This window comes from Thamnophis sirtalis, unplaced genomic scaffold (genome assembly GCF_051295495.1).
Source record: "Thamnophis sirtalis isolate CommonGarterSnake01/CBP01778 unplaced genomic scaffold, rThaSir2_p1.2 scaffold_8, whole genome shotgun sequence".
In the NCBI taxonomy this organism is placed as follows: Eukaryota; Metazoa; Chordata; class Lepidosauria; order Squamata; family Natricidae; genus Thamnophis; species Thamnophis sirtalis.
In genome coordinates, this window is record NW_028261388.1 from 68619237 (window position 1) to 68642469 (window position 23233).

The following is a 23233-nucleotide window of genomic DNA, read 5'->3' on the forward strand; positions in this document are numbered from 1 at the left end:
CAATCATGATTTTCACTTCCATTAATATCTAGATATTTCATATTTCCTTTCAGAAGGAAATTAAGCAGCCAGAAATTTAAATTAAAAAGTCTCAATTTGCAGAAGTTGCCACTGCATTTCTTTCTTTCTTTTTTTCTTATTACTTTCTAGAGGTTTTTACCTCTCTTGTCTATCTAATATTTTGTTTTGGATTTTTTTTTCATTTTTGTAATAAATTTGATGTAAACAGAAGGACAGAAATGAACAATTGACTATCATGTTAAACCATCTTGGAAGAGTGATGGAGACTGTATTCTTATATTTTATATCTAAAATTTCAGAAATTTGCAATGTATCTTTGAAGCTAAGGTGTAGACAGACAACGACCTGTATCATTTTTGAATTTCCAGAGGTATTTATTTAATAAATTATTTAGCAAATGTTTTAGGGCAACCACCTTAATATGTAATGTTGTATATCTTTCATGGCTTAGAGTTGACTTAATCAGTTCCATGGATTGTAGGTTTTTTTATAATAATAAGCTGACTGTGTGATGAATTATAATAATAACAATTGCAAGGGGTAATTTTCTTTGAAACAGCTTACATTGTGCAATGAAATTGTTAACACCATCAAACAACATCTGCCTATTCCAGTTTCTTGGGGGGGGCACAATAGGTGAATAAATCCAGTCTGATAGCTTGATAGCTGATCGTGCAACCAACCATGATAATAATATCAAGAAAGGAATATTTCAAGGAGATCGTTCACTACCATGTTTCTTATTGCACTGATTCTCCTGTCAACTATAGTGAAAAGATCAGACCATCATTATCAAACATCCAAAATATCTGCCAGACTATCTCATTTCCTTTAAATGGTTGATATGAAGTAGGATGGAAAAGCACTATCTGAAATAGAATCATTGTTCAATTCTGTCCATATATAAGATCAAGATATTGCAATGAAATTTGGGCTCAACCAATGTTCCACCCTCACCACCAACAGGAGAAAAATGGTGAAAACCATTTTAATTCCATAGGGAATTAAGATGTCCTTTGGAAACTGCATCAGAGTCTGGACGAAGACTATCACTATCAATACCTGGGTATTCTTCAAGCTGAGAATCTTTCAAGCACACTGAAGTTAAGAAGAAGATCAGAAATGAATACATCAAGAAAGTGAAGAAGATTTTAAGTCAAAATTCAGTGTAGGAAATACCATCAAGGCAACACTGCGGCAATCCCAATCATTAGATTCACAACACTTGGAATAGTGGATTCAACTCAAGCAATCATAAAATAGTTGGAGCATCACTTGAAAACCATGGGCATTGAAAAAATTACCATCAGTCAAAGCAGCTGTAAGGATGGTCTCTCCTTCTAGTTTAAGAAAAAGAAGACTCTTAAAATGAAGTATTTCAAAAGGAAGCTTTTATTAAGCAGAAGTGAAAACATTCAGTTCAAAGCAATCTCTGAATTCTCTGAGCAAATATTTAAAAAATCATAAATTTATCCTCAATTATGGGCAGGAATTGAATCTAGGCCCCTTGTTCATTTTAAAAAAATACTCTCTGACACTGAACTGTTCTGGTCCTTCTCTAACCTGATACTAACCATGTGCACTTAGAAACTTATATGCTATTTTCTCCAAATCCAGGCTGTCAGTGTGGAAGTTTGATTAAACTTCTACGGGAGTAGAGCATAGAGATACAAAAGCTGTGCCTTTCAAGATGGTATCAGAGGTGGTAATTAGCTGGTTTGAACTGGTTTTGGTGAACCGGTAGCAGAAATTTTGAGTAGTTTGGAGAACTGGCAAATATCACCTCTGGCTGGGCTCCCACTCCTGCCCCCGCCATTCCCTGTCCTATATTCCCTTGTTTTTTTTTAGCTCAGCTGATTTATACAGCAGAGCAGATTGCTGCATCTCAGCTGAGATAAAAAAAACAGTTCAGCTCACCAGCGCTTTCACCAAAGACAGTCTTAGCTGCATGCATGCACGAAGTGCTCTCTCATAGAACTGGTAAGAAAAGATTTGGAATCCCATACTGGATGGCATGCACTGTTCCAAAGGACTAATGTTAACTTATAATGGGTTTCCCACTAGGGCTTCATAGTTTTTGAAACTGGATTACAACTCAGAGAAATTTAAATGAATGTAGAAGGCAACCTTGTCTTGACAAAATAATACTTCTATCAACATTTGCTCTGACCTGTTAGAATTAACCAAAAGACTCTGATAGAAAATATAGCCTTTTACCCTTTAAACCAAATAGTGAGTAAAAACACAAGCTGCAGAATAAAAGCTCACCAAGAAACACTTCTTCCCACCTCTCAGTCTAGGGAAAGTGCTGGACAGACTGTCAAGAACCACTTAGCAAGTGGTGATAAGGAAAACTACAGGAATGCAGCCGGAGACAGACCCTTTGCTTTCAGCTAAAGCAATCATTATTGACAGGATTAACACACGAAAGCTAAGGCAATCAGTATTGAAAAGATTAAGACAATAGGCACATCCCTACTCCCTGGCTTTACATCTCCCTCCCCTTCCAATGGCTAGGATTGGCCACCTGCTCCCTGAATGACCACGCCCAAAGAAATTATCCCATTAAAAGGCACACCATCAGACCTTATTGAAATATCTGAATCACAAAAGCTGGAAAGAGTATAAAAACTCCAATAATTGCTTCACACATCAACTGGCTGGATCGGAACCCATTGTTGATGTCACTGGCTTCCTAAAATAAATTTCTTTCCAGCAGCTTGCTTCCTTGTCCATTTGCTCTCAAGCGCTGACAGCTTCATCCCAGCTCGAGGGACAAATCTGGATTTTTCTTCCACCAATTTGGCGACCACAAAGGGACTCCCAGCCAACCCAGCTATAGGAGGTACAGGGCCAATACTGTGGCCGTAACAGATCTCTTTTGTCTGTGGGTAAGCCACAGGGACACAGTGGTTCAGTGGCTAAGGCGCTGAGCTTGTTGATCAAAAAGGTGACAGTTCGGCAGTTTGAATCCCTAGTGCCACGTAATGGAGTGAGCTCCTGTTACTTGTCCCAGCTTCTGCCAACCTAGCAGTTTGAAAGCACATAAAAAATACAAGTGTCAGGTTTTCAAAATATGCCCTAATTAACTTATGAGCCTCAAGCCAAGTTCAAAAGAAATCCAATCATTTATTAGGAACAACATCTCGGCAACACCCGTGTGGAGTCAGATCTAACTTCAGTATAATTATGGCTGAACTTTACCCGTTTCTCCCCTTCCCTCAGTCTGGGTCATAAATCACATTTGCCAATGAGGTGCTGCAGCAGGTTGTAAAATTTCATGCCTCACAAGCCTGCTGTGATAATCTGAGATCTGAGTCTAGCCGAAAATATGTGTGGAATTCTCTCCCCCCCCCCCTTTCCTCCAATGTCAACTTGATAACAGACATGGAAATGCTTTGCAAGTTGATAGCAAGTAGAAAATAGCGACCACCTTTGGTGGGAAGGTAACAGCATTCCATGCACCTTCGGCATTAAGTCATGCTGGCCACATGACCAAGGAGACATCTTCAGACAGCGCTGGCTCTTTGGCTCTGAGATCCTTTTGGGGGGGGGCTCTGAAACCATAGTGAGAATTACCAGGAAAGGAAGTGATTTTATTCTGCTAGGGAACCAGAGTTCTTCTGGAGCCCCTTTTGGTCCAAAACAATGACAGGTGGGGAGGCAGGTAAGTTGCAGGGGAAGGACCGGCTAAGCCAATTGAACCCCACATCTGAAGGAGAACAGGGGAAGCTATAGTTTGAGGATTATGCCCACGTCCCTTCTAGGAGACTTGTTCATGGCATGGGATGAGAGGTGAGTGCCCATCCTAGCTGGTATGAAAAGAAAACAAGCAAGGGAGATATGTAAGGACTGGGCTTTGCTTAAGGATAACCCCAGATGACAAATTTGGCCAGAAGCAGTACTTTTGAATATTCTAGGACAGCCACAAGTCAGCACTGACCACCCCTCCCCTCCCTGATGACCAAAAGCAAAAACCTATGGCCTCTCTGCTGAGCAAGTCTGTAGCTGGGTGAGGAAGGGGCTTATAAATAAGAACAGATTCTATTGACCACATAGACAGCAATCAAAAGTAGTAGAAAAGAGCTCCTGGATCACGGGATTCATGTAAACCTAGCAGTGCTGGACCATAACTCAGAACCTATGACAACATAAAAGGTGGATCTCTGTGACCCAGGAAGGACCCAGAAACTGAGGAGTGGACTGTTAAGGACTCCTTTTGAAACTGAAGGAAATGGAGGAAGGGACAGCAAAGGGAAGTAAGGCAAAATATTGTAAGCTATGTTGTATGTTTATGTTCACAATCTATGCCATCGGGTTCCTAGAACCAAGCCTTTTTCCAGATAAAGGGAATGTTTGGGAGTACCTAGCATGAGAGGTACTCAATATCACTGACTTTTGCCTAGCAGGATGAAGGTCTATAAAAGACATTCTGACCATGTGCCTATTGGGATAGCATCAGGGCCACAGGCCATACAACCACATATTTCAGGTTAACAAGGTGCCAAGACCCCAAGGTCCCTAGATGTCAAAGTCTTAACAATATTCAATTGACCTGCAATCTCACCGAGACCATTCTCTTAAGGCTCTCCCCGGGATGGTTCCTTCTGTGTGGGTTAAAAGCTTACTTTTAAGCTTCAAGCATTAATCCCCAATTGCAATTCAAAGGTCTCCCTACCATCAAAAAACTGAATATGTAGCATTGGCTGTTTCGCTAGTGGGAGTGCCAGGTTTGAAGTACATAACGCTATAGGTCTTGAACACCCAGGCTTTAAGAGTTTAAATTCCACCTCCCATTCCCTATCCACTCTAATAGAGAGCTAAGGCAGGTCAGAGAAGCCACCCTGGAAAATCAAGCAGCCATTGATTGTTACGACACAATCATGACTGTGAAGAATTTTGTAGATTTTGTTGTTTTAATTTGACCAAAGACTCAGAGTAAATAGAGGAAGATATCCAAGACCTAAAACAGCTGGAATGAAACATTGGATACAACAAATCCTCCCTGGCTCTTCTGCCAGTTGCCAGGCGTATATTGGCTAAAGGTCCATCACAGTGGGATTACTCCTTTCCACCATGCCTAAAGACTTGTCCTTTTTTTCCATTCAAAGCACAATAAAAGGAGAAAACAGGTCTCAAAAATGATGAGCCAAACTGATCATGAATACGAGATTTATATGGACCAAACCTCGGTTTGTACAGAGGGCTAAAATTAGGAAATGTTATCCCTTGTACAAGACAAGGGGGTGTTAGAATTAATCAAAAGACTCTGATAGAAAATACAGTTGTTTTCTCTTTAAGCCAAATTGTGAGTAAAAACAAAAGCTGCAGAATAAAAGCTCACCAGGAAAAACTTCTTCCCACCTCTCAGTGTAGGGAAAGTCCTGGGCAGACTGTCAAGAACCACTTAGCAAGAGGATACATTGTTGTAATAAGAAAAACCACAGGAATGCAGCCGGAGAGAGACCCTTTGATTTCAGCTGGATTAAGACCATAGCGACATTCAAACGCACTGGCTTTACATCTCCACCCCCAACATGACTGCAGAGAGGCTGGGGGGAATACATGCGGCTGGGTAAGGTTTACCTGAGCAGTTTGCGACCCTGCCTGCCAGGTTCCTCATTGAAACTGTTTGTGGGAAACCTGTGCCAAAGGTTGCAGATTGTGGCCACGTGATCATGGGATGCAGGGCCATCCTATGTGTGAGCTGGCTGCCGAGTGCCCACATCGCAATCAAATGACTGGGACAGGTGAAGCTTCTAGGATTGGTCATAACGACCACTCAGCCCATTATAATATAAATCTTTGCTAAAGGAATAGCCATTAGCCAAGGATTACCTATAAAAGAATTGTGATCTATCTTCTCAACTAAAATTAAAGTAAAATTACCTGTTTCATTAATAAATAAATAAGCATTTAGTTCAAGAATAACTGATAGAGCAAAAGGAATAGAGGGAGAATGAATAGGAAGAGGCTGAATTAATTGCATGCTTTTCCTCACCTCTTTCTTTGCGCCATTTACTGCAACCTGCTCAGAAGTATCTTGGATGCCTGGAGAAATATTACTGTTCCCTGGGACGTTAGCATCTCCCACCGAAAAGACAGGAAAGAGAGGCCTGAGAAATCGGAACTCGCTACTTAAGGATCCACCAGTCAAGCAAACATCATAACGGTAAGTCCTGGAAAGCGACCCATTCTGTGAATCAGCACAATTTCCTGGAGTGTCAGAACTGGCAGGTGGGAAGTGAGGAACAGCCGTAGTAAAATGGCTTTGTGGGGCCTTCTTGAAGACTTTGACCACAATAAACACAACAATGCAGACCAGGAACACAAAGGAGACTGCAGCCAAGCAGATCACCAGATACTTGGTCAAGGTTTTATCTTCTTCCGGTTCTTGCACACTGACATCCACCCTCCTCAGGAAGGGATCCGAAAAGCCATCCACAAGAAGAACATTAAGCAACGCCGTGCTGGTCTGTGGAGGAAGGCCGTTGTCTCTGACCAGTATCACCAGCCTCTGCTTACTTGTGTCTCGCTCATTCAGGACTCTCCTGGTTGTCACTTCCCCATTCTGCGCTCCTATGCTGAAAAGGGCTGGGTCTGTGGCCTTCAGCAATTCATAGGAAAGCCAGGAGTTTTGGCCAGAATCTGCGTCCACTGCAACCACCTTGGTGACCAGATAGCCGGCCTCGGCTGACTTGGGAAGCAGCTCATTGCATGGGGATGTGTTGTTCTGGAGGGGATACAGGAAGAAGGGAGCGTTGTCATTCTCATCTATGATGTGGATTCGGACAATCACTTCTGAGCTCAGGGAAGGAGAACCACCATCAAATGCCCTCACAGTGACTCTGAAGCCTCTTATCTGCTCATAGTCCAGGGATCGGAGGGCATACATGTTTCCAGTTTCAGAGTTGATTGAGATGTAAGAAGTCACCATGCCATCACCCTTCCCAGGAAGAACTAAGTAATTCACTTTAGCATTCAGCGTTGTGTCTAGATCCAGAGCATGGACTGAGCCAATGAGCAAGCCTGGAATATTATTCTCCCTGATTTGCATGTCATATGAAGACTTTTCAAAAAGGGGAGGGTTATCATTGACATCGGAGATCTGAACGTTAATCAATCTTGTTGAAGTGAGCCTAGGAGCTCCCCAGTCAATGGCAGTGATGGTGATGTTGTATTCAGTGACCGTCTCTCTGTCTAGGGGACTTTGGAGCACAAGCTGATAAAAGTTGTTTGTGGTGGCTTTCAGCACAAAAGGGAGATTCATCTGCACGGAGCAGACCGTTTTACTGTTGTCTCCGGAGTCTTGGTCTCTCACACTGAAGAGGGCCACCATTGTGTCCAGAGGAGAGTCCTCCTTTAAAGTGCTGATCAGAGACATGATGGACACTTCTGGGGGATTGTCATTCTCATCTTCAACCTCTATCAGTATCTTGCACTGACCTGGAAGACCTCCTCCATCTGTTGCTCTGATGTTCATGCTATAGCTCTTTTCTTTTTCATAATCAATCTCTCCCCAAACAGTTATTTCACCAGTAATTTCATTTAAATGAAACAAATTGTTTATTCTTTCAGGCACCTGATGGAACGAGTAGAGGATTTGCGCATTTGAACCCAAATCCAGATCTGTAGCTTCCACTTTAATCACAAGGGTGCCCTTAGGGAGATTCTCCTTTATTCTTGCCTTGTATTCAGACTTACTAAACAGAGGAAAGTTATCATTACTATCCAGAACATTAATATTAATTTGAACTGTGCCAGTTTTCTTTGGAACTCCTCCATCAATAGCCATTAGAACCAATTCAAGGTGTGGCATCCTCTCCCTATCTAATGTTTTCTTCAAAACAAGGTATATATTGTTATTCCCATCTTCATTCTTATGTACTTCAAGCTGAAAATGCTCATTGGAACTGAGAATGTAATTTTGGATGCTATTATTTCCCAAGTCATCATCCTGAGCTAATTCTAAGGGAAATATCATATTTATTGGCATATTTTCAGGAATATCCACCTTAACTTCGTTTTTCCAAAATTTGGGTGCATTGTCATTCACATCTTCTATCTTGATTTCAATATTAAAGATATCTAGGGGTTTTTCCAAAACAAGCTGAGAAAGAAGTAGACAAGGAACATTCTGGCCACATAAAGCTTCTCTGTCTATTTTATCATTAGTCAACAGATTCCCAGTTTGAATATCAAGGTGGAAATATTCCTGAGTGCCCTCAGCAACTAAATATGCTTTGCGTGTGGTAAGCTCCCCTGTTTTCAGTTTCAATTCCTTCAGCACATTAGCCACCAAAAACCCCTTTTTCTTTTCTTCAGGGACAGAAAAGCGAATTGAAGCACACATTACTCTAAGGAATGAGAAAGAGAGAAGGACATACAGACCTTGCCTTTTCCAAAAGCAATTTTCCATGATTCCAGTCTCTTCCTTGTAGGCTCAAATTCTGCCCCAAAATTCAGTCTTTCTTTCCTTCCTTTATGATGAATGATGAATAGGTTGAAATTGTATTTAATTGTTCAGTTTTTTGCCATCTTATAATCTACATGTGTTTCACGATAAAAGAATCACATCCCTTCCTTTTTCAATTTTTTTAACCAGGTTTCTTCTCCCAATGTTGATCAAGAGGCAGAACAGACTAATTTTCTTTGTCAATATCGCCACCATGTGGCCAACCAGGCAAAAATGTATTTTAACTTGGTCAATTGCTTTGCGGTTGTGACTTCCCAACTTAGTGTCCCAGAAAAGCAATTCTTTTGTTGCTTTATTTACTGCAATGGGGCCATCTTGGACATAAATACACTGTAAGCTTTACAAGTACATATATTAATATAGCTATGCATAGTGAAGTCATATACCAAGAAGAAATCTCAAAATGCATCTCAACGCAGACACTTGCAACAGCTTTAATCTTAATAATCCAGTTTTTTTCTGCTCTTTTGTAGTGCAAAAGAAATTCTAAACTTTAACTTTACTATCGTGACTAAAACAGCTGAGAAATTCGTCTTGGATGAGTTGGAATATTTTTACAAAAATATTTATCTAACTTATATTTATATAGTTAATTACTATTTTTTCTTTTAGCTAATTAAGTTTCCTTAGCTAGATGAGGACTTTCCATAGCAATGAGAAGGAGGGAGGAGGAGATTCAGGGTTCTATTTTTTCATCATTCCCTTTACTCCCTCAGTTGACCTTCCTTCCTCTCTGAAGTAGCCCATTTACTGTGAGATTAGCCACTAAGGATGTAAAATATTAGTTTATTTGAGAATGACCCAGCACATATTGAAAGAACTGAGCAGGATTCATAATAGAGAAAAAACTTCTTTATCTACAAAATGCAAAAACATGATACAAGCAACACCTAAGCATCTCTTGCAAAGTGGTAGAGAGAAGAATGGACTCTGAACACAGAACAGCCGGCTCACATGGCTCTCACAGCAAATCCTGTGTCTCAGTGAAAAAACAGTTCCCTTTGGCTGGATCGTTGCCATGGCTATTCCAGTTCATAAATTCTTTATAAACTGACACTCCTCCCTTTATGACTGGAATAGCCATAAAACCAAATAATTTAATATTCTTCCCAATGTGCGCTCCACCGAATGACTTGGTTATTACATCTGCTAGATTGTCTTCTGAAGAACAGTGAAGCAAGCGGGTTAGTTTATTTTTCATAACTTCTCTGACCTTACAATATTTAATGTCCACATACTTGCTTCTATTTTTCATTGTCACCTGTTGCCATTTTAATGCAAGCAGCATTGTCTTCAAACACTGTTACATCTTCATTAACTTCTATGTTTAAATCGTTTAGCATATATACATACCAAGTTACTTCTGAACAAATTTCAGATAGAGCAATAAATTCTTCCTCGGCAGTAGAAATGGCTACAGTAGTTTGTTTTCTGGACATCCATCTAATTAAAGCCTCCCCAAATAATATTACAATCCCAGAATTGGATTTTCTGGTTTGCACATCATTGGTATTATCACTGTCAACATAAATTTTTAACTTTAAATCTTCAGAGACCTGTATTTGAAGACCTAAATTCACAGTTCCCTTCAAATACCTGAGAATTCTTTTTAAACCCATCTAATGCAACTGTGTTGGTGCAGCAGTAAAGTGACTTAAGATGCTTAGTGCATAAACTATGTTTGGTCTGAACCACTGTGACAAATATAACAAGCTCCCTATTTCTGACTGATATATTTCTTGATCACAGGCTTCACTTTTATCCTCACCCAAATAATTGTGAAAATATATGGTCATAGGTGTTGGAGCAGAATTACAATCCCTCATGTTGTATCTCTCCAACAGCGGTTCAATTCTCCTTCTTTGACTGAGAACATGACCACCTTTCTCCGTTTTTTTGTATCGCTACACCAAGATAGTTTTGTATTTCACCCAAATTTTTCAATTCAAATTTTTTCCCAACTGATTAGCAAATTTCTTCATCTGTATCAGATCTTTTGCAATGAAGCAAAAGGAATCCCCGCCATGTAACCTTGCAGTATACAGTTGCCAGAAAAAGTATGTGAATCCCTTGGGATTACATGGAGTCTGGCATGAATTGGTCATAAAATGTGCTCTCAACTTCATCTATGTCACAACAATAGACAAATACAGTCTGCTGAAAATAATACTACACAAACATTAGATGTTGCCATGGTTTAATTGAACATAACATGTAAACATTCACAGTGCAGGGAGGAAAAAGTATGTGAACCATTGGACTTAATAACTGGTTGACCCTCCTTTGGCAGTAATAACCTCAACCAAACGTTTCCTGTAGTTGCAGATCAGACCTGCACAACGATCTGGAGTAATTTTGGACCACTCCTCTTCACAAAACTGTTTCCGTGAAGCAATATTCTTGGAATGCCTGATGTGAATCGCTCTCTTAAGGTCATGCCACAGCATTTCAATCGGGTTGAGGTCAGGACTCTGACTGGGCCACTCCAGAGGCGTATTCTGTGCTGTTGAAGCCATTTTTTTGTTGAATTACTTGTATGCTTTGAGTCATTGTCCTGTTGCATCACCCAACCTCTGCGGAGCTTCAGTTGGAGGACAGATGGTCGTACGTTTTCCTGCAAAATGTCTTGATAAACCCTGCAATTCATTTTCCCATCAATGACAACAATCCGTCCAGGCCCTGAGGCAGGCAAGCAGCCCCAAACCATGATGCTCCCTCCGCCATGTTTTACAGTGGAGATGAGGTTTTGATGTTGGTGTACTGTGCCTTTTTTTCTCCACACATAGTGTTGTGTGTTTTTCCCAAACAACTCAATTTTAGTTTCATCTGTCCACAGTATATTTTGCCAGTAGTGCTGTGGAACATCCAGGTGCTCTTTTGCAAACTTCAAACATGCTGTAATATTTTTTTTTGGACAGCAATGGCTTCCTCCATGGTGTCCTCCCATATATTCCATTCTTGTTTAATGTTATCCTTACTGTAGATGTGTCAACAAAAGTGTTAGTATGTGCCAGAGGTTTCTGTAGGTCTTTAGTTGACACTCTAGGATTCTTCTTTACCTCATGAAGCATTCTGCGCTGTGGTCTTGCAGTCATTTTTACAGGACAACCATACCTAGGGAGAGTAGCAACAGTGCTAAACTATCTCCATTTGTAGACAGTCTGTCTTACCATGGACACATGAACATCAAGGCTTTGGGGGATACTTTTGTAACCCTTTCCAGCTTCATGCAAGTCAACAATTCTTGATCGTAGGTCTTCTGAGAGCTCTTTTCTGCAAGGCATGGTTCACATCAGACAGTGCTTCTTGAAACCAGTAAATGCAAAACAGGTGTGTGTTTTTAAAGTGCAGGACAGCTGTCAGCAACACATCCAATATCATCACACTGATTGGAGTCAAGATTGGCTCACTCCTGGCTTAGCTCTTGGAGAAGTCATTAGGCTAGGGGCTCACATACTTTTTCCTCCCTGCACTGTGAATGTTTACATGTTATGTTCAATTAGACCATGGCAACATCTAATGTTTGTGTAGTATTAATTTCAGCAGGCTGTGTTTTTCTATTGTTGTGAATTAGATGAAGTTCAGAGCACATTTTATGACCAATTCATACAAAACTCCATGTAATCCCAAGGGGTTCACATACTTTTTCTTGCAACTGTATATGCAACCATCAGTCTTGAAACTCTTGAACCCAAGACCCTTCAATGCCATATTGATGTTCCAGTTCTGGATGACGGTTTCAGCCCATAAATGGCCAGGCTCATAGCCCATAAAACTGAGCTTTCTAGCTTTTCGTTGTCTTTTTCTCCCTTTGCCTTAGGAATATGCTTCCAAGCACCCTTAAATGTGCCAGAGATGGCTTTCTCCCATAGCACAGCATATGGAATATCATTAATAGATCAAATAATTAGCAGTCAACATGGCTCCACCCGAAGACGACTTGCTTAGGCCAGAATCCTTCAGCAATGAATCTTTCATTGTTTGTAAGACTCCATTCCTTCTTTCAGCTACGCCATTCTCAGCTGCTGTCTATGGATTACTGTGTCTATATCTTCTTCCTAATTGCGCCAACCACTGTTGAAAACTTGCTGACATGAATTCTGGGACATGGGACATCCTTCAGGCCCCAAGAATTGCCCATGCCACCACATGATGCACCGGCTGCAGCTTCCATATTGGAAAACCTTATAAATTGTTTCCTTCTGCGAGAATTGTATGATTTTCCTTTAGGCAGTGTATTTTATATTTTATATTAATGTGTTTTATAGCTTCTCACTTACCAGATTAGATTTGCTACAATTACCACACAGGATAAATACCCATATAGGAACTAAAACACATGTTAAACCAATACAAATTTCTCAGTATATTATCCTAAACCAGTGGTGGCTAACCTTTTTCTTGTTGAATGCCGAAAGTATGCGCATGTGTGCATGCCAGCAGTTTCATATGCTGGAACCCATAATGCAATGTGCAGCCCCTATGCATGCACGCAGCCCCCACACGCACCCCCTGTGTGTGCATACGCCTCCCATTTTGGACCAACCTTTGCTGGCACAAATGGCCTGATTTGCAGACGCAGCAGTGGTTCCTCCTTCTCCTGCCAGCCTCTCGCTCTGGGCAGCATCCCACCAGCCAGCTATGCCAGTGGGCAGGACCGCAAAGGAGCAAACCACACAGCCTGCTGCTGCTGGCGTGCTGCCCTTGGAGCAAGGGCCCACACTCAGAGGAAAACAGAGGAGCTGGCCGACCACCGGAAAGGTGGCCCACTTCCCTTTGTATCTCATGCAGTGGCAGGAAGCCGGGCATTTCCGGGGCTCTTGAAGAGACCCAGCAGTCTTTGCCATTCTTGAGCAGGGCCAAGTAATGGCATGGTGGCTTGCAATCTCGGAGCGCTGCAGCTTAAGCCAGACTCGATCGTGTCCACACCAAACACACAGTACCACAACATGCACCCTAGTTTGCAAATGCGGCCCTTGAAAGTGCCCGAAATTTGCCATGCTGGATGCTGCCCTGAGCAAAAAGCTGGCAGGAAGAGGAGAAGCCAGTCACTCGCTCCTGCCTCCCTCCCCACCCTGCTGCCCCATGAGCTTGAGCCAGCTGGTTGCTCCTGCCTTTCCCTTTGCAGCTACAGCCACTGCTGCTCTTCTGTGGCCTCGCTCCCTCCCTCCCAACCACTTCAGGCTCATTCCAAATTAGCCGTAGGGAGGGGGATGATAAAGAAGAGGTGATGGCCAGACACACAAGGATTCCCAGCCCTTCTTTTTCTCCCTCTGGCATTGAACCCGACCAACTTGCTTCCCCCAACCATGGGTGTTTACCCTGTTTATTATCATTTAGTTGCCGCTTGAATTTGTTGAAGTCCAACATGGCTAGGGGAAGGAGCAGCAGGAGGGGTAGCGGCTGCCCAGCCAGCATATGCTGCCCTGCTCCCCCGAGCACCTGAGCCAGCCAGTCATTCCGTCCCTTTCCATTGCAGATGCTGCTGCTCTTCTGGGGTGGGGGAGCTACATAGGAGGAACACTGGAGACAGTGCGCCAGCCGGCCATTGTGACTACTGGTCTTCGCACACATGTGTGCCAGAAACCAGGAGACCGTGGCCAATATGCATGCACGTGCTGGAAACAGAAAGTTCTTCCTGGAATGTGCATGTGCAATGGGTGGCTGCTTTTCTGGTTTCCAGCACGTGTGTCATAGGTTCTCCATCACGGCCCTAAACGAACTAGTTTTCTGGAAATTCACAGCAAAGTACATTAATAGACAATCTTTTATTTTTAGAAATTAATAATTTCTGAGTTACTCAAACCATGTAGATTTATAATGTAATTATATTAATTATTCTCACCTGGGATATATGCTCTCTTTCCTCCGATTGATTAGGAAGATCCTGGCAATCATTACGAATCTGTGGATTCAGCAGAGTTTTTTGATGCTCCATAGTAAAAACAGGAAAGAAAGGCCTAAGGAATTTAAACTCACTGCTCAGAGACCCATCAGCTAAGCACACTTCATAGCTGTAGGCCTGGGAAGATGCCCCAGTATTAGGATCTACACACTTGTCTTGCAAATTTGGTCCCCCAGGAAAATTCGATGCAGAATGAGAACTTCCTATGAACTTCCTTCGCTTCTGAAACTTGGTTGCAATAAACACAGTGACAGAAAGCAGAAAAATGGATGAGATGGCAACCAAGCAGATAATCAAATACAGTGTTAGAGTATGATCTCCCTCTTGCGGGACTTCATCCTTAGGATTATCCATAATTTTCATGTAAGGATCAGAGAAGCCGTCCACTAGAAGAATCTTTAGGGTTGCAGAGGCAGATTGAGGAGGATGCCCATTATCCCTAACTGCCACAATAAGAGTGTGTTTGAAACTGTCTCGGATGTTCACCGGTCTCATGGTTTTCACCTCCCCATTCTGAGTCCCAACAGCGAAGAGACTCGGATCTGTAGCCTTCAGCAACTGATAGGAAAGCCAAGAATTCTGCCCTGAATCTCTGTCCACTGCCACCACTTTGGTGACTAGGTAGCCTGTCTCTGCTCCCCTGGGAACCAGATCATTTGATGCAGAAGTGCTGTTCTGAAGGGGACAGAGGATGAAGGGGGCATTGTCATTTTCATCTGTGATAAGAACTCGGACCATCGTTTCTGAGCTCAAGGGAGGTGAGCCCTTGTCTACAGCCCTCACCATCACCTGGAAATCCTGTATATCCTCATAATCTATAGATCGAATGGCATACAAATTCCCAGTTTCAGAGTTGATGGAGATGTAAGATGATGCAGGCTCTTCCCTGATCTCTCCAAACAAAAGAGAGTAGGTTACTTTGCCATTCTGTTCTGTGTCCACATCCACAGCATGGACTGATCCAATGAGCAGTCCTGGAATGTTGTTTTCTCGTAAGTGCAAATTGTAGAAACCTCTTTCAAACTTTGGAGGGTTATCATTGATGTCTGAAAGTTGAATGCTAATAACTGTCATTGAAGTGAGTCTGGGAGAACCTTGGTCGGTGGCTGTGATGGTGATGTTATAATGTGACATTTGTTCTCTGTCCAATGGCTGTTGAGTCACAAGCTGGTAGTAATTGTTCTCAGTCAGTTTTAATATAAAAGGCAGGTTTTTCTCAGTGTTGCAGTTAGTTCTGCCATTGTCTCCGGAGTCTTGATCTCTGATGCCAAAAAGTGCCACCAGTGTTTCCGGGGGAGAATTTTCTGGTAAAGGATTAGTGATGGATGATACAATTATTTCTGGAGCATTGTCATTCTCATCTTCGATGTCAACAAGAACTTTACAGTAAGCGGACAATCCTCCTCCATCTGTGGCTTTGATGCTGAATTCATAATTATGATTTTCTTCATAATCAATTTTCCCTACGAGCATAATTTCCCCAGTATGATTGTTTAACCTGAATGATCGGAGTACATCTGCTGGTGCTTGGCTAAAAGTGTAAATGATGTGAGCATTGGATCCAATGTCTTTGTCGGTGGCTTCAACTTTAGCAACCAATGAACCTGGATGACTATTTTCCATTAGCTGCACTTTATACACTGCTTGTTCAAATTGGGGCACATTATCATTGGTATCTAGAATATCAATAATTATCTGTGCTGTGCCAGTTCTCCTTGGGATCCCTCCATCCACAGCTTCCAGGGTGAGGATAAACTGAGGGATCACCTCGCGGTCTAATGGTTTTGCCAAAAGCAGTTCTGCATATTTCCTACCATTGTTTTGATTTTGTACGTCCAGCTTAAAATATTCGCTTGGGCTAAGTATGTAGTTCTGGATAGCATTTTTTCCTTTATCTAAATCTTCGGCTGTCTCCAAGTGGAAACGTGCATTTATGGGAGTCTGTTCAGGTATTTCAAAAAGGAATTGATTCTGAGAGAAAATAGGGGAATTATCATTGACATCTTCTACCTGAACTTCAATTTTGAAGAATTGAAGAGGATTTTCCAGCAGAATTTCAGAGAATAGAGTGCAAGGATCACTCAGACCACACAAAGCTTCGCGGTCAATTTTATCCCTCAATATTATATTCCCAGAATGAGGATCCAGCTGGAAATCCTGCCTGGAACTCTTAGAAATCAACTGTGCTCTGCGAGCAGAGAGCTCCTTCACGTCCACTTTCAAATCTTTTAGCACATTTGCTACTATTGACCCAGCTTTCTTCTCCTCAGGCACTGAATAGCGGAATGGTTCACACAACATACCAGAGCTACACAGAGAAATAAAGAACAAGACCACTTGCCTGCTAGTACGAGATGCTTCCATTTTCTCAGCCTCTTTCAGGGAACGTCATACATTCAATTAGATTCTTTGTAAAGCAACTGCTGTAATTTCCATTATAGTTGTAATCAGAATCCAGTAGGAGTTATTTTTTTGGTATACACGTTAGAGTATTTTCTTCGGAAATTTCTCAAGATTTAATTGAAAGCTGTTGCCTTTTGATCTGAGATTCCTTTGTCTAATGACTGGATCACTCTGAGGTAAACGAATCTCTCTTTTTACTGTTTGGTGCAATAGCACCACCTTGTGTCTAAAGTAAAATGTAGCACAGAATTTAGGAAACTCCTTTGAAAAGGGCATTTATTGTAGTGTATAGAATAGTGTGTGCATCTTTTCAAAAGAACAAAATGTTATACAATCTTGGTGTCTTTTGTGATATCTAAGTAATGTATTAATAGCTTTCAATCTATAGAAACATCTGTGGAGATTCTGAGTCATCGTGGTCATGGTTATTTCAAAGGTGCTTTTTCAAAAGGCAACTGAACAGTTTTTTCCATAAGGAAGAAGAAGACAGTTTGCTTCTCATCCAAGAAACCTCATCAGTTATTACATTGATTCCACCTTTCTGCCAGGACCAGTATGCCAGGATTTGCATAACTAAATCTACTTTCATTTTTCAGATCAACTTTGTCCTGGGATGTCTATGGAGATTCTCAGTCATCCAGGTCATGGTTGTCCCAAAGGTGGTTCCCCCCTCCCAAAAGACAACTGGACTTTCTTGATAATTTTTTTTGAAAACATTTCATTTCTCATTCAAGGTTTTTCAGTTTGTTCAGGGATAGTGAGTATTCTAGCAGATATCATATAGTGAAGCAGATATTGAATATATGAAACTTTTTCAATCACTGGATAGAGATGTTATAGAATAATATATGGCTGGTGCATTTTGTCAATATGTCATTCTCCCATTCCTGCATCACCAATCTAGCCACTATTAGAGTTATGAGCAGAAAATAAACAAATCCAAAATTGATGTACAAACCTTTCATAGATGCCTATCTCAGCTATTCACAGGGCAAATGCACTCTGATATGTAACTGCTATGATCATCTCAGTCTACATTTTGCAACCCAGATACTATAGTTCCTTGAAATCTGCACTCAAATCAGCCAAATAAATTTATCCAGGGAGTGGAGTGGAGTGGAGTGGAGTGGAGTGGAGTGGAGTGGAGTGGAGTGGAGTGGAGTAGAGTAGAGTAGAGTAGAGTAGAGTAGAGTAGAGTAGAGTAGAGTAGAGTAGAGTAGAGTAGAGTAGAGTAGAGTAGAGTGTAGAATAGAAGAATAGAATAGAATAGTTGGAAGTGACCTAGTTCAATCCCTTGCTCAGGCAGGAAACCCTATACCATTTCAGACAAGTGGTTATCCAATCTCTTCTTTAAAACTTCCAGTGTTGGAGAATTCACAACTTCTGGACACAAGTTGTTCCACTGGTTATTTGTTCTAATTGTCAGGAAATTTCTTCTTAGTTCTAGGTTCCTTCTCTCCTTGATTAGTTGCTACTGGGCAGGAAATGCTCCAATCTTTGCTTCCAGTTTTGAACAGGGAGAGCTCATGTGTAGCACTTCTGCACAGAGCATCCATGATAATGTCAAAGGCGGGGGGGGGGCAGAGCCTCCCACTGCCACCACTACAGGTTTGCCTGAACCGAGGCAAACCGGCAGAATACCACCTCTGGTTTCCATCCATTGCTTCTTGTCCTGCCATCAGGTGCTTTGGAGAATAGTTGACTCCCTATTCTTTGTGGCTACTCCTGAGATATCAGAACATTGCTATCATGTCACCTCTAGTCCTTCTTTTCATTAAACTAGACATACCCAATTCCAGCAATCATTCTTTATATGTTTTAATCTTCAGCCTCCTAGTCATCTTTGTTGCTCTTCTCTGCATTCTTTCTAGAGTCTCAACATCTTCTTTATATTATGGTAATCAAAACTGGATGCAGTATTCCGAGTGTGGCCTTATCAAGACATTAAAAAGTATATAAAAGCCATGATGGTTAAAGTGCAGTACTGCAGGCTACTTCTGCTGATTACCGGCTGCCATCAGTTTGGCAGATTGAATCTTACCAGGCTCAAGGTTAACTCAGCATTCCATCTTTCCACGGTGGGTAAAATGAGGACCCAGATTGTTGGTGGCAATAGATTAACTCTGTAAACCACTTAGAGAGGGCTGTAAAGCACTGTGAAGCAGTAGATAAGTCTAAGTGCTATTGCTATTTCTATAAAGTGGTATTAATACTTTGTTGTGGCCTGTCAGCCATCGACTCATCCAGCAGTTGAATCAGAAGAGAAGGCAGTGAAGGAATCAGGGTCAGCATCAAGGCAACTTGAGAGATCCAAGGGGGAAGAGGGAATGGAGCTGGCAGAGAGAGAGAGAGAGAGACAGAGGCAGAGCTTGGGCTGTCCGTCAGCCCTCAGATGGAGAATCAACAGCCCCCAGGTCTGGATGTGGTTGATGAAGAAGAGGAGGGACAGCTGGGTCCAGTGCCTGATGTGCAGCTACGCAGAAGGCAGAGGAGAGGAGAGCAGTGGAAAGCCATGGGCCAATCCTTGGGAAGGAAGAGCCACCACTGCTAACCACTCTAGCTCTGGGGATAAAAGGCAGGGGGTGGAGATGAATAGATATAGCACACAACTATTCATCTTCCAGCCAGCCAGACTTGTTAGCCTGCATTGAAAGATAAACTTTTTGCCGGGGCTGTTGGTGCTTCTAGTAAAGGAATTTTTGAGTTAACTTCAGAGGGTTTGTCATGTTTGGAGAGCTGAGTCAGAACATACTTGTGATCTTGAATCTACCCTTCTGTTAATGCAGTTTAGAACTGTGTTGTCTTTTTTTGGCAGCTGTAGCACACTGTTGGCCACATTTAAGTGATTGTCCACTAGGACTCCACGATCTCTCTCACAATTAATACTATTGAGCGAGGTACCACCTATACTATACCTGTGCATTTTGTTTTTCTTACCTAAATGTACAACCTTACTTTTTTCACCATTGAATTTCATTTTGTTAGATAGGACCCAATGTTCAAGACTGTCAAGATCCTTCTGAATCTTCTGAACTGTTGGCTATTCTCGACAGTCTGGTGTCATCTGCAAATTTAATGAGTTCCCCATCTATGCCCTCGTCCAAATCATTGATGAAGATGTTGAAGAATACTGGGTCTAAAACAGAACCTTCGGGTACCCCACTGCATGCTTCCCTCTATATGGATGCAGTCCCATTGAGGCCTACTCATTAAGTGTGGTTGGTCAGCCAGTTACAAATTCATCTGATGGTGATGTTGTCTAACCCACATTTTTCTATTTTATCAAGTAGTAGATTATGGTCTACTTTGTCAAATGCCTTGCTGAATTCCAAGTAAATTATATCCATAGCATTCCTCTGGTCCACTAATTTTGTCACCTTGTCAAAGAGTGGAACAGAATTTGTCTAGCATGATCTGTTTTCGACAAACCCATTTTGGCTTTTGGTTATGACTTTGTTTGCCTCTAGGTGTTCACTGATTCTTTGCTTGATAATCTTTTCCCAGGAATTGAGGTCAGTAGTTGATAGGTCTGTAGTTTCCTAGATCTATTTTTCCCTTTTTTGAAGATGGGAACTACATCAACTCTTTTCCAGTCCTCTGGTAGTTCCCTAGTGCTCCAAGATCTTTGGAAGATACACTATATTGTCAAAAGTATTCGCTCACAACTGTATAATTCAGTGGTTCTGAGATCACATCTGCCAGTTCCTTCAGAACCTTGGGGTGTAATCCATCTGGTCTCAGTGATTTAAATTCATCTAGGGTGGACAGTTGTTCATTTACCATTTTCTTATCTATTTTAACTTGTTTCTAATCTGGTTTTACAGTATTTTTTTTTTATAGGTTGGACTGTTTTTTTCCCATTGTGTAAAAATGGATGCAAAAAATGAGTTAAGTAGTTTTGCTTTCTTCCTGTTGCTTGTCACCTTCTTGCCACTTTCTCCCACTAGTGGACCAATCATTTCATTGATTTTTTTTCTAGTTTTTTACATGTTGAAAGAAGCTTTTTGTCATTAATGACTTTTGTTGCAATTCTCAGTTCATTTTCATTTCATCTTTGCAGGCTTGGGCTATTTGCTGATATTCTGCCTTAATTATGTATCCCTCTTTCCACTTTTTATACTTGTTCTTTTTGTCTTTCAATTTGTCAAAGTGTTCTTTATGCAGTAACTATGAGAGGATCTTGGAATCTTAGTGGACAAGCAGTTAAATATGAGTCAGCGTTGGCAGCTAAAAAAGCCAATGTAATCCTAAATTGCATTAACAGAGAGATGCAATCAAGATCAAGTGAGATACTAATACCACTCTATAAAGCCTTAGTAAGACCACACCTAGAATACTGCATCCAGTTTTGGTCACTACACTATAAAAAAGATGTAGAGACTCTAGAAAAAATGCAGAGAAGATGATCAGGGAACTGGAGACTAAAGCATATGAAGAACTAGGCATGGCTAGTCTAGTGAAGGGAAGGACCAATGGAGACATGATAGCAGTGTTCCAATATTTGAGGGGTTGCCACAGAGAGGAAGGGATCAAGCTATTTGCCAAGGCATCCAAAGGCTAGACCAGGAATAATGGATGAAAACTGATTAAGGAGAGAGTCAGCCTAGAAATAAGGAGAAACTTTCTGATAGTGAGAACAATGAACCAATTGTTTGGTTGCTTGCCATCAGAAGTTGTGCGAGCTTCATCACTGGAGGCTTTCAAGAAGATATTGGATTGCCGTTTGTCATAATAGTGTAGGGTCTCCTGCTTGGGTGGGGGGTTAGACTAGTTGACCTACAAGGTGCCTCCCAACTCTATTAATTGTGGACTGTAGATGTAATGCAATAATTAAAAATGTAAGAGTTTGAAATATAACAATAATAGCATAACCCTCTAAACCAGAGATGTCAAACTCACGGCATTATGTGACATATCAGGACTTTTTCCCCCTTCGCTAAACCAGGTGTGGCCAGCATGTGATGCATCTGGCCTGTGAGCTGGGAGTTTGACAGCCCTGCTCTAAACTAAATTATACTTAATGCCTCCATGTTCATAAAGTATCAAACATCTATTCAGCATTCAATCATGAGAGTGGGAGACATCCTTGGTTTGGAGAGGGAGACGGCCCACTGTTCCAGATGAAGGGAAACCCCTTCACAGCACACCTTCTATTAAGAGTTGAATATCTGCAAATTTTCTCTAGTGATATTACATATTATATTTCAAAAACAGACAAAGTCCTAGATGACTGGGGGAGGGGTGTCAACATATTGTCCATTTATATAAAGTGGGGAAAGGAGGATCCAAAAATGCAGCAAATAAATCAGCCTAACATGTCTGATAAGATGTATGAATGATCTTATAAAGAGACCATTGTTAAAAAGAACATAATAATTATGGTATCAGCTTCATTTTCCTAAAATGAGAAATGAATTAATAATGAAATTACCCATTTAGAAACACGATACAAGATTCCTAAAACAAATCTGACAATCTTGTATAATGATTTTAACTAGTAGCTTCATCAGTATTTCTTATAAAGTCCTTCTATTAGACAAGAAAAGTGCTATAATCCATACATAGTGAATTTATGTAGAGGTGCTGTGAATGTGCACTAATAACTGACTGCTATATATGACTGGTATCGTCATATCTGTTATCTTATGACTGTATGGGTAGTTCATTGGTTTGCCTTTTCTTTGCTGGCTCTTGTATTTTAATTTATATATGATTTCTTTTGTTTGGTCACTGACCAAAATATAATCTATCTAACATTAGTGAATTATAAAGATACTATTGAATATATCCATCCATTCACCTACCAATGCAAGAGAATTAATAACTTTTTAGTGGTTCCTCATAAAGGAAATTGATGGGAAGTTTTTTTTTATATAAAAAGTTTTTATTTTCAAAACAAACATACAAATCCTTCTTTACATACTGTAGAAAGTGTATCAGTTGGTTACAAAAGGCTTTTGTGCATCTCTTCCACCGTCATCAAATATAATTCATATTAATTCTAATATCTTAACTCAGATATTTATTATATTACCATCATCATACTTTCACTTTTATTTGACTATGATTATTTAAATGTCCTTCAGCATAAAATATACCAAGACTTAATACATAACCACATATTGGCATTTCATTTACTTATTTATAAAATCCTCCATTAACATTAAATCCTCATTTCCTGTTCTAGCTAAACAGCCATAATATTTAATACCAAAATTTTCTAATCCTCCATGTATAGAATTTATTATATTATCCTTTCTTTATTTAACTATATCCTATATCATAACATTTTCCCCCATTAGTTAAAACTTAGCTGTGTCTAGTTTTATTGTTTTTTATTGTTATTGTTATTAATAACCTTTCTATATAGTCCAAAAGTGTTTCTAGCCTTCCCTTCACGGGTAACATTCAATATTCATATCCAATTA

At 40.8% G+C, this 23233-nt stretch overlaps 2 protein-coding genes across 2 annotated transcripts; both read right to left on the reverse strand.

Annotated features, from left to right (window-relative positions):
- Positions 1-5744: 5744 nt before the first annotated feature.
- Positions 5745-8482, reverse strand: LOC148044472 (protocadherin beta-16-like). Its single transcript, XM_087721845.1, has one exon. The coding sequence runs from the start codon at positions 8438-8440 to the stop codon at positions 5804-5806; it is 2637 nt and encodes an 878-aa protein (XP_087577971.1). The 5' UTR covers positions 8441-8482; the 3' UTR covers positions 5745-5803.
- Positions 8483-14312: 5830 nt separating this feature from the next.
- Positions 14313-16766, reverse strand: LOC148044473 (protocadherin beta-16-like). The gene has a single exon (XM_087722134.1). It carries the CDS (start codon positions 16764-16766, stop codon positions 14313-14315), a length of 2454 nt encoding a protein of 817 aa, XP_087578260.1.
- Positions 16767-23233: the final 6467 nt, after the last annotated feature.

Bases quoted from the DNA above. Each gene is read 5' to 3' on its own strand.
- LOC148044472 (XM_087721845.1), bottom strand. From the start codon at position 8,440: ATGGAAAATTGCTTTTGGAAAAGGCAAGGTCTGTATGTCCTTCTCTCT.
- LOC148044473 (XM_087722134.1), bottom strand. From the start codon at position 16,766: ATGGAAGCATCTCGTACTAGCAGGCAAGTGGTCTTGTTCTTTATTTCT.